This window comes from Malus domestica, chromosome 10, assembly GCF_042453785.1.
Source record: "Malus domestica chromosome 10, GDT2T_hap1".
Classification (NCBI taxonomy): domain Eukaryota; kingdom Viridiplantae; phylum Streptophyta; class Magnoliopsida; order Rosales; family Rosaceae; genus Malus; species Malus domestica.
This window is the reverse complement of record NC_091670.1, coordinates 31,957,510-31,970,149: the sequence shown is the minus strand read 5'-3', so window position 1 is coordinate 31,970,149 and position 12,640 is coordinate 31,957,510. Positions and strand designations below refer to the sequence as shown.

Here is a 12,640-nt window from a genome sequence, read left to right as displayed (position 1 = left end):
TGCATTGTCAGCACGAACCTAAAGGAGAGGATCACTCAAGAACGGCGTTTAAGCAATCGCCATCCAAGTCTATACTAAACTTGATCTTTCTCAAAGTTAACCATCGATGCCATGAAGCATGAATCCTTCTTTCAATTTCAAATTACTTTTTGCTATGCGTGCAATTGGTTATTATCATTTAAAATTGGATTTCTTAAACTATATATATATATATACATATATATATATATTGTGGAGCCAAAAATAATCAAGAAAATTATGAAGATGATACGTGGACTTTTGGGTAAGAAGAACAAAATTACCTTCGTGACACACCGGGATTCCCACACGCATACAACAGACAATAACAGCTCAATCAAGGAAGAGTCAAAGGTGATCAAAATGATATTTATTTAAAACCCTCTCATCACTCATCATCAAATTCTCACCCAAAAGGGAATTCCCAATTTTCCTATTCAATTTGGGATTAATTGCCAAGTTAATCGCAAGATATTATTTTACATAATATCTTGCAATTACACTCACAATTTGACCATATGTGGCCAACCCATATTCTCCAAATAGGGCCGGTCACTTCCCTATAAATAGCCATGTTTTCGCACTAAAATGCTATAACATCCTCTACCCAAAAATTCCTAAACATTTTCTCTCTCAAATTCTAACTTTGGCATCGTAGATTCTTCGCCAAAGCCCCCCCATTCATCGTGGGCGTGTAAGGCTTTTGGCCTTAATCTTAGATGTTATTATTTTGCAAGTGCATTTTCGGCAAAGGAGAAGACGACGAAAATTTGCATCCATAAATTGGTGCTTTCATTGAGAGTTTGATTCACACGCTCGAGGAAGACTCTCACATTCAAAGTTTCTCGTTTCTTGTTTGTTCGTAAATTTTTCATACTTTCTTATTCTTACAATTTTTTAATTCTTTGAATAGAGGTGAGAAAAAAATACAATGATGGGAAATTCGGATATCATGACGAACAAAACTTCATACGTTCAAAGATCCGGATTGAATGGTGGAGGATCAGACGTAGCCCCACCACGACGATCCACAAGGCTCAATAAGATAGTAAGAAGAGCAACTTTGCCACCAAAGAGCACCACCACCATGGCAGCCACAGGGACCACCGTGGCATTGGGGAGTAGGCCAGCTCCATGGCAACAAACCCACGGTGAGCAAGGGGCAACGAGGCAACCACTAGCCCAGGCCCACACCATTTTGCAGTAGCAAGCCCATGCGTTAAAAGCAGCCTAAGCCCCTGCCTCAGCAGAACAGGCCTAAGCCTCATCCACTTGGCGCACGACCTAATCTGTAGCCTACCCTGCAAGGCAGCTGAGCCAGGCCTATCGTAAGCCGACCCGAGCCACTACCCCAGCAGTGTAGGCCCAAGCCTAGTACATTTGGTGCGCGACCCAATCTGCAGCCTATGTTACAAGGCAGCCGAGCCAAGCCTAATGCAGCTGGCCTGAGCCACTACCCTAGCAGCATAGGCCCAAGCTTCGTCTACTTGGCACGCGGCTCAATCTGTAGTCCACGTTGCAAGGTAGCCAAGCTATGCCCAATACGAGTAGGCCTGAGCCACTACCTCAGTAGCGTAAGCCCAAATAATTATGGCAGTAGAAGCAGCCCAGCGCTCGTGGGCCCAAGACCAGCGTGCTCCCAAGTAAAGCCCAGGCCTAGCACCTACGTGCACCACGTGAGGTAATTCACGTCAGCTGCCCGACCTGTTCTGGCGATCCGACCCATTTTCGAGATCAAATCCGAGGCCCAGCCTACTCACATAGCTCTCCAAACAATCCTAACAGGCCCAAGACTGATTCAACTGTCCCAACTTAAGATTTCTGGACCGACAATTGAATTGGGGGTATTTTCACCCTATTTCTCTGCAAATTTAACATATCCCAACTCAAATCTAGTGCCCGAAGTCTATTACACTTCCACCACTTAAGGAGATGCATGCCATCAGAGCTTTTCCAACCTAAATGGCAAACAACACTTGTCTCGACAAGTCATAGAGTTGACAAGTACCTTCGTGTAGTAGACGACCTTGGTGAATTAGCTATTGCAGTGTGCCCCAGACGAGGTGTCCCGAAGTAGGACAATGGCAGACAATGAACCTTTCCAACAACGTCCTAGCAAACATCCACTCGACTAGTCACGAACCGAGCATTATGGCAGTGTATAATCCCAACTGGGTATCCGAGATAGCATATACTCTCGCCTTAACGTGTGGATGAGCGTGCATTCTCGGTTAGGCCAATAAACGAACATACCTTCACGGTTGGTGCCACACTCTGATAATCAACATGAGCAACCTTTAAGGCGAATTGTTCATTCTGCAAAGAGCATCATCCACCTTACATCAGAGTAGGCAGCACGACAGACGGAAAGAAGCAGTCACTTAATCCGGCTTAAGTTCAACCAACAACTTGCGAGAAACTCGCTCGCCTGCTAGGAACGTCCACATGCACTGCAACCGTGACATAGACAAGCTTAACACATATAAGAGTAGCCTAGACCAGTAGGTCATGACCGGAGGTAGCCGAGAGCTTCACTACCCTAACAAAGCAAATTCAGGAAAAAGTAAAGAGGCTCTTAACCAAACGATTGTGCGATTTCCAGCGCAACGAAGCTACTGACGAGGCGCTCTGACGAGAGATGGCCAACATAAGGGGGTTATCTTTCATTGATAAGATCGAGTTGTCGGGACTATCCCACATAGATTCTTGGATACAAAGATTACTTTTATTCCGACAAACACAGCAGCTCAGCGTAATGGCATGCCGGGGGTAGACGAGTACCAGAAGGACACACCAGTCCAACTACTAAGAATCGAGGGCAGTCGAGTAGCTGAGCATCACAGACCTAATGGTCCAATTCCTCCTACTGCGTATAACCTAGCCTAAGCAAACCCCAACTTTGTGCTCACAACCGTGCTTACTTGCTCCACGGCTCCCGGCAGCCCTTAATATGTCACCATGGCTCCTAACTGTGCTGATCTTGCACCACGGCTCTCAGCTGTGCTGCTCTTGCCAAGTGGCTTGCGCCGACCAAGCCCATGGCACTATAATCTTCAAAGTATCCAACGACAGAGCATAAGACAAGGCTTTATTACCAGCCCTTGCTAACGAAAGACTTAGCAGTGAAGAAGCTTGCAATCTATTCGGATTCACAGCTGATCACCAACCAAGCTTTAAAAGGGCACATGATGAAACATCTAATGATGATGCAATACTTGAAGAAAGTCTGGGAGCAGCTCACCGCGCTTCTCCTGTACACCTTTACGATGGTTCCACAAGCAGTTCAAAGTCTCAAGTATATTGCCGAACAAGACCTCACGAGCTAAGGATTATTTTAGTTGTTTAGCAATCCAGTTTTCCTTAGCTGTACTGACAACAATGACTTCCATGCTCTTCAGTGCAAGATGGTAAACTAATTTCTCGACACCCATTGGGGTCTGCTTTCTAGTACGAAAGGGTAAACTAATTGCTCTCCAATGCGAGAGAGTAAACCAATTCCGCGACACCCATATGGGCCTGCTCTCCAGTTCGAGAGGATAAACTAATTGCTCTCCAGTACGAGAAGATAAAATAATTGCTCTTCAGTGCAAGAAGGCCACACAGCTTAAAAGATCGAACACTCGAAGACTCACTAAGAAACAGATAGTCAGGGGCAGTAGCCACTTTACACTCAACAGTTCATTAATCTGACACTTGATCTTCAGCAACTCCGTCGTTGGTTGCTCCATCTACAACATCTGAGAAATCAAACTAAAGCAGTTTTCTCATTCTTAGCAAACAACCTAGACGTGGCAGCCCAAACCGTGGCCCATGCCATGCCACTTCCTCGGCTTATGCTGAGTTAGCCCTTGGCATCAATCAAGCCAAGCAGCAAAAGCTGTAGCCTTTGCCACACTACCTCATCGGCCTATGCCAAGCCGACTCTTGGCCCTTGTCAGCCGACGTGCCATACTAACCCGACGGCTGCCCCGTGGTAACACTACCTAAGAAAAAGACAAAGAAATCAACAGAAGACGATTTTTTGCATGGGCAAGCAAAGAAGAGTGCTAGGGGATGGGGAACAAATATCTGCTAGCTTTCTCTCTTTCTTGTAGGGATAAATAATTGCCCTCTGAAGTTGATTTAATCCCATACTTAAGGTAGGCTTATATAGGCTTTGGAGGCGATTTATTTTCCTTTCCTAGAAGAATATAATTCCAAGGCCAAGTGGGAACTTGCATCAAAGTTGGAAATCTCTACACCTACTGCCCTTTCCTGCGAGCAGCCCAATAGGTGCGGAGGCATTTGTGGATCCAAAAATAATCAAGAAAATTATGAAGATGACACGTGGACTTTTGGGTAAGAAAGACAAAATTACCCTCGAGACACACCAGGATTCCCACATGAATACAACGGATAATAACGGCTCAATCAAAGAAGAGTCAAAGTTGATCAAAATGGTATTTATTCAAAACCCTCTCATCACTCCTCATTAAAATGTCACTCAAAAGGTAATTCCCAATTTTCCTATTCAATTTGGGATTAACTGTCAAGTTAATTGCAAGATATTATTTCACATAATATCTTGCAATTACACTCACAATTTGGCCATACGTGGTCGGCCCTTATTCTCCAAATAGGGCTGGTCACTTCCCTATAAATAGCCATGTTTTCCCACTAAAATGCTAGGCCATTCTCTCCCAAAAAATTCCTAAACATTTTCTTTCTCAAATTCTAACTTTGGCATCGGAGATTCTTCGGCTAAAGCCCCCCATTCATCGTGGGTGCGTGAGGCTTTTGGCCTTAATCTTAGGTGTTATTATTTTGCAGATGCATTTTTGTCAAAGGAGAATACGACGGAAATTTGCATCCATATATATATATATATATGTGTGTGTGGAAACTAAGAGTTGAAGAGGAATATCCCAATACATGTTCATTTATTTATTTATTTATTTTCAATAATCCATATTTGTAGCAATGAAATAGTAGTATTCCTTTCCCAAATCATAGATGATTGATTACATGATGGTGTGTACACACACACACACACACACACACACACACACACACACATATATATATATATATATTTTTTTTTTTTAATTTTATAAAGGACCAGAAATACCTTGTTTACATATCATTGGGAAGTGCATTAACATAAGTATGAAAAATGGTATTAAAAAACCATAACTCGAGTGAGCCGCGACTTTGAGCCGTGCTGTGGGCGTGGGCCAAATTGAGTCATCTGACCAAATGACATGTTGTTTCAATCGTCTTCCACCTCCAGGTTGAGGCACGCGAGCTCCTTGGCTACCCATGATGCTACCGACGACGGTACACTGTCATGGTTGGCTTGTAACAGATCTCCAATGTTAGTGGACATCATCCCCGAGATGGTGTGGTGGCCGGGAGCTTGAGATTCCGTTGACTCCATAACTTTTCTGGAAGCGAGATGAGTCATACACGAGAAAGGATCAAGAAGAATCAAAGGACTGGCTATTAAGAAATACAACTTTTACAATGACTCTTTTTCTTTGCAACACTTACTATTTATAGTAGCAGATAACAACATAGGTACTAAGACTCCAAAATAAGCCATCTAGAGAAAAATCAAAGGAAAAATTCTTTGCGGCCGACTCCTGTTTTTGGCTTTGGGGTCGGCAACAATCTTTTTGAAAATCATTCTTCATTTCTTCACCCTCACTTTTAGTTTACTTTATTTGGAGTTGAATTGTCGTCGTGAATCGCTGTAGTCACCTTGATAGTCGTCGTCTTTTGGTCCACACACAGAGTTAACAAAAGACTTTGGATCTAATTATCACATTTGATATAGGGTTGAAATGGGAAGCCATGTGAGATGTCGAACTGCGTTGGGATTGAGTTTAGTCAGTATGACACTTTGGGTTTTGCTGGTGCAGTGACATAACATACGAATGTCCGAAAGATGTGGAGCGGCTACATGACTTTATCCTTTTTGTTTCTGTTTAATAATTTTTAGGAATTGTCCTGGAATTTGGTTTGATTTCTCTTTGTAAAAGAGTTTGCTTATTTGATTGCTCTCTTTAAGAGAATGCATGATTTTAATTTTTGTTTTGGTGTGCTGCCAATTTTGGATCTATATGTGAAAGGGTAGAGCTGTTTGATTTGCTGGATCTACTTCATTTGATGTTCTGGATCATAATGGTGATTAGGTGATGTGATCGACCCATGCACATCATACTCCCTATCCCAATTTATGGTTTGAGATTTTATTCTCATATCTGTAACACGAAGCATCTCCGGCTTCGACCTCCACCACCGCTTTCATCATTTTTTGTCATCTATCTAGTCGCTTAAGACTTTCTTCCTCCGCGGGCTGTCTCTCAGTCTCAACCGACTTCAGATCTCATCGGTCACTCGAAATTCCATCCTCCTAGATCTTATCGATCCGTTTTTATCGTCATAGCTATCAGTGGCGATTCCCCGTCGTCTCTGCCCTTTTTCACCTCTTTTTTTCGTCGATGATCCAATCTACCAGCTCTGTCGCAAGTCTGATCCACCACCAACATTGCAATTCAATCCACCACCATCTTCATTGCTTGTTGTTGAAGAGAGATAGAGCGTACAATACAAATATTGTATTTTCGGTTTAGTTAGCTAGTTAATTTCTCACTCATGCTCGCCACAATAGCTAGGAACTATTCATCAAGCCAATAGCTAGCTTGATAGCTAGCCTGTTGGACTTCCACTCTTCTCTAATGGCTAGGTAAAATAGCAAAAATCCTCATTTAGCGCCTGTTGGAGATGCCCTTGTAGAAAATGTTGCTCATGTTGGCTAAAGCAGATGTGCCTTTTTTTAGGATTCATTTGATGAGAAAATTTGTGACTAACAATATCAATTATTTTTCTTTAATTATTACGGAAAAGTGGTATTCTTCTACAATTTTAAGTTTAAATTGTCGTCGATGGCTATACGAATTTATAACGCCCATATTGTGTGGCTTAATCATATCTCATATCACTTAATGTAAATATATCGTTGTATTAAAAACAAATACTGATTATTTAACTATGCACCACTTAGGTGACGTTTTATTGCAGCAGTGGAAAACAATGATGCCTATGCAGCCTATGAGGGTTTGATCCATCCGATTTCTCTCTCACCTAACAACTAACTATTTAACTCATTAACGTTATCGTACTAGATCGTTTAAAAAAATTGGAAGAATATATAGGTACATATTATATGTTTGTAGATAGGTTTGAAATATTCGCAAAGTGCTAGAGTCATGAAAGGAAAATACGTTCTTTCCTTTTTGGGTAAATTACATTTTGCACCCTCAAGTATAGGTGTAATTACAACCTCATACATAATCTTTACAAAATTACAATTTGATACACCAAATATGATTTAGTTGCAATTTCATAAAATCCGTTACATAATTTGTTGGATTGGCTTTTAAGTGATGATGTAGCTGATATGAGACTCATTTTTTAATGAGGTGGATGTCAACTTGGTGCCATGTGGATAAAAAAGTTTTAAAAATTTTTAAAAAATTATTATTATTTAAAGTATTTAATAAATAATTACAATATCCAAAAAAATATTAATCACCCCCCACCCCACCGCACCTGCACTCGACTCATCTTCCCTCTTTAATCCATTATCCAGCATCCCCACACCTCTTTTCTCTCTGATCAACCCCATCTTCAATAACCACCAACAACATTTCTCTTTGTCACCGTTAACCCTCGACACCACACCCTCACCCATGACCAAATCGCAGCAATTCAAATTTGGCGTGGTTTGAAATAGGGGGATTCTATTTGTGGTTAGGATTTATTTAATTTGGTTAATTAACTTAATTTAATGAATTAGCAAGTTGATTAACAATTGTTTTCGATATTGATGGACGGTCTGATTTTACAGCTGGATGATTGGGTTCTGTGCCGAATATACAACAAGAAGGGGACCGTGGAGAACCAGCAGCCTCAGCAGCAGCAAGAACAACAGCGAACGACTAGTCGTAACGCGAGCAGTGGCTCGGAGTTCGAGGACAGGAAGCCGGATAATCTGAGGTGCCCGCCGCCGCCGGCTTCCGTGGTCCCCAGTCGTCACGTGAGCGATTACGTGTACTTCGACAACTCTGACTCGGTGCCGAAGCTGCACACGGACTCGAGCTGCTCGGAGCAGGTGGTGTCGCCGGAGTTGGCGTGCGAGGTGCAGAGCGAGCCCAAGTGGAAGGAGTGGGAGAAGGCGCTGGAAATGCCGTACAGTTACATGGATACGACGGTGGAGAACGGGTTCGGAGCGCAGTTCCAGAGCGGGAATGAGATGTCGCCGCTGCAGGATATCTTTATGTACCTGCAGAAGCCGTACTGATTTGGTTAAAGCATATTTAGAGTCGGTGCATGGGACGGCAACAGGAGACGGAAGTCGATGAGAGTGCGTTTGTGCGTCGACGGATCTGGAAAGGGGAAATGGGAATGGGAATGGGATTGGGATTGGGAATTCAGTTGTGGAGTCCTGCATTTTGGGGTCCAAGAGTGAATTAGGAGATTTGAGTACTAAAATATGTACAAGATGTGTATATATAGGTTATATATATCGTTCACATGGTCATATATATGAGTACAAATTAAATCTGAAAAATTCTCGAATCCGTCAAAATCGAAAGCCTTCGTTGTTGAAATCTGGCATGGTTGAAATAGGGAAACCTAAGTGGACACGTGGGAGAGAGAACGGTGGGTCTTGTTGTGAATCGACGGAAGAGTTGATGGCGGCTCTGCCATGGTGACAGCTCTGAGATGGGTGGGTTCTTCCTATTCTTCTTGTCCTTCAATGGCAAACCCATCTGGAACCAGATGGTGTCAGTTTTTTTTTCTTGAACCCCCACCTATACACATCCCACTCTAGATTCGTTGATCTCCATCCCAGAAGCACAAAAATGAAAATTTATGGGTTGGGGCAGAGAATGATGGGTTGTGAATTGGTTTGGGGAGATGTTGCAGCGAGAGATTTAGATTTGGATTTGCTGGGTTTCATTAATTGCAGGGATTTGCAGTGTGTTGGGCGAGGCGACGGAGGGAGGAAGTTCAGGGAGTCGTGTAGTGCGAGAGATTTGCAGGGAGGAAGAAGGTAGGACGAGGAAGAAGGGGTTGAAGATTTATAGGGTGGGGCCCACTATTTTTTAGAAAAAAAAATCATATTTTAGTTTTGGAGAAATTAATGTTCTTATCATTCCTTTTGCTACTCCATTGATTAAAATCCTATTCATTTTCAATTTTTGATCAAGGTCTTTTAGTATTAATAACATCATTAATTATTTCAATAATAATTTTTTTTATTTCTAAATATATTCATTTAATGTTAAAAATGTTACAATTAGTATATTTATATTTATGACTAAATTTTTTTATCATATATTTTTAGTTTTAGTTTGTACCCATTTTTAATTTGTAATTCTTTTTTAACTTGTACCAATTTTCTTTTCAGATTTAATTTGTACTCATATATTAATTTCTTTTTGTGCCCATATTTTTTAAAGTTTATTTGTATTTGTACCCATATATATATTTTTATTTGTACTTTTTATTTTTGCTAAATGTACCCATGCTAATTATATGTACCCATTCATGTAAAACTTTTTAATCTTAAAATGTACTCATTCTTAAATATACCAATTTGTTATATGTAAAATGTACCATTTTTTATATAAAATCTATTCAATTTTTTTAATCCATTTTTAAACTTATATGGGTACATTCTTGTTTACTTTGATTTTAAAATGTATCCATGTCAAGTAATCGAAGAAATTTACTAATGTTATTAAGCCTAATATCTTTATTTTTTTATTTTTGTGATTTTGAAGAATGTACCCATGCTTTGATACAATAATTTTTTTGGTTAATTTTGATGAATGTACCCATGTATATATATACACACACAAAAAAAATAGTATATTTATATTTTAATATTTTTAATCCCACAAATTATGTTTTTTTATTTAAAATCTCATTTATATAAACAACTAAAATTTCTAATTTTTAATTTAAAAAATATAGTAACGTACATAGAAATAAATTAACACATTAATTTCAGGGACCTCGATCCAAAATTAAAAACCAATAAGGTTTCAATCAAAGAATATTCATAATTAAGAACCGCATCCAAAGTCTCCCTTTAGTCTTTCTTAGAATTACATTTCTAAAAAAAAAAAAATTTGTTTGTCCCATGTGGCATATTATTGACTACCACGTCAGCAAAATAGTGGGACCTGCAATTGCCACACAGTCACTTAATGGTCAAACTAACAGTTTGACTAGCGAATGTATTGAAATAAAATAATAAGTAACGTATAAAATTGAAATGTTTTAAAGATGTTGAATGAGATTACAATTATACCCAAACTAGAGGGTGCAAACTGTAATTTACCCTTCCTTTTCTGATGGATGGATGAGGCATGGATATGCCTATGGGTTGTGCAAAGAAAACTAAAAAGGAAAGAAGTTAATATTTTTCAGATCCCTATTTCTTTAAGTTTGTTCTCCTGTATGAGACTTTTTCCAGACTGCACTTTTATATAGGTAAGGATAAGAAAAGAAACGTTTCGATTCACAACAATCTATGAAAGCAGTTTCATGCGATGATCATTTGAAAATTATTAAGTTAACGGACCAGTTACTTAGTACTACGATCTAGTGGTATTTCTTTCTATTTGTAAGTGAGAGGTCTTAAGTTCGATTCTGGCCAAAGGTGAATTTGAACCACATCATTGCTAACCAATTGTGAGGCCAAGCCCACCCGCTCCCCCTTAATGTAGATAATATCGTTTGTTAAAAAAAAAAACAAAAAAAAAGTCAACCTACCATATATGATCGTTCGAAAATTATATTGGTTTTGTAGTTTTCACTTATATATAAACACCATGTACATCTTGAAACACTCATAAGTCCATAACTGAATTATTATTTATCATACAGAAAAATCTCAAAAAGCAATTGGAGCGCTCAACATGAAATTTGGAGCGTTAATTGGCCTTGTATTAGTCTTCCTTTCAGGCAAGAATTGTGTTGGAAATATATGGTTTAATTGTTATATTAAATCATATAGAAAATTAAGAAATAATTCATGCAATTATATATCAAAATTAATGCATGCACATGAGTAACTAATGTTAAATGAACATGACATAATGGATTAGAAAAACCTGAAATACGCGTCATTATGGTGCTTATGGTTGATTGACGCTTGTTTCCCAAAATACAATGATCACGTCCTTGTAATAATAGCACTCCTAATCACCAGGCTCCATGAAATACGATTGTGTTGAAAACTCTCGCATATGGATTCAATGAGGTTCTTTAATATTAGTGCACTCTATGTATAATTATGTAAACAATGAATTTTATTTATTTATTTTTTATGTTTATAGGAGGCTTCCCTATTTAGATTTTGAGATACCTCTTTGGAAAACATGTGACTATTCATGAAGAGTCAAAAGTTACAGCTTTTCATTCGAATAGACACATCCTTCTACCAAAAGACTCAACTTCTAATTTCCATTCAATTAATAAATTTAATATTATAAGAAATAATAATTTAAATTTTCTAATAATCCCCCACATGAATGGAAATTGACTCAACATTATGCTAATTATAATGTAGACACTAGAGAGAGAATTTAGTAGGAAAAGTATTGCATCGAGATAGGTAGCTTTTGGCTTTGAACCTTCTGTAGTGAATTATTATTAGATTTACTTGGCTAATCAGTGAACGCGATGTCTTGAAATACTCAATCGTTTGTGTAAACCAAGACCAAAATAATCACACAATACCTTTCTAGACACCCCATGGCTACTCATTTGTGTTCATTTTGGCTCTAAACAATTCTCGCCCTTTAGAAAAATTCTCACAGGAATGACCTCATTCCTCACTCAAGATAGGTGACTTCCCATTAAGAGTATCCTGCAACACCCCACTTAGACTTTTAAGTCTTCCAAGCTATAAGAATCATTAAAAACATAAAGCTTAACCTAGTCTCAATGGCAGGCAACATTGTTATCATTATGAGACATGGGTAGAAGGAGAATATAAACATCTTCGCAGTGCTACTCCAAGTTGTCATAATTTAGTTGTCCTTTTTGAACCTAGATTTTGGAATCTTCAGTCAACTAGGTTGGGTTTCCACTATGACTTCTCTAATTACGGGCTTTTAACCCATTCTCCTCGATGGTACATCTTACTCTCTAGTGAAACCTTTAATTAATTAGATCCACTAGGTTGATGTCTATCTCTTATGGTGCGCACTTCCATTTATGAAATTATATTTCATTCAAGAGTAGTTGTTTTCCGACGTTAAATCCTCCAAATATTTATTAGCTAGGACTTACTACGTAATTTATCTATACTTGGTAAATCCCCCACATTTAAGGTATTTGCTAGAAGGTCTTCAACCTTTCAATACCTTAGAAATACTATTGTAAGCGATAATCTTTATCTCTTTCTAGAAGCAAATTACTTTTTCATAGGGGTAAATCCCCCAGTTGATGGTTGACTTCCACAGGGGTGATGAGCTCATGTGTTTTAGTATATCTAGCCTCGTGGAGCATCTCAAAGACCTTTTCATACTGCTTTTGGAGGATCTCATTCTTCATCGCT

At 39.1% G+C, this 12,640-nt stretch overlaps 1 protein-coding gene across 1 annotated transcript; it reads left to right on the top strand.

The window, feature by feature from the left end:
- Positions 1 to 7,624: 7,624 nt before the first annotated feature.
- Positions 7,625 to 8,454, top strand: LOC103445839 (NAC domain-containing protein 2-like). Its single transcript, XM_017334794.3, has one exon. The coding sequence runs from the start codon at positions 7,889 to 7,891 to the stop codon at positions 8,360 to 8,362; it is 474 nt and encodes a 157-aa protein (XP_017190283.1). The 5' UTR covers positions 7,625 to 7,888; the 3' UTR covers positions 8,363 to 8,454.
- Positions 8,455 to 12,640: the final 4,186 nt, after the last annotated feature.

Bases quoted from the DNA above. Each gene is read 5' to 3' on its own strand.
- LOC103445839 (XM_017334794.3), top strand. From the start codon at position 7,889: ATGGACGGTCTGATTTTACAGCTGGATGATTGGGTTCTGTGCCGAATA.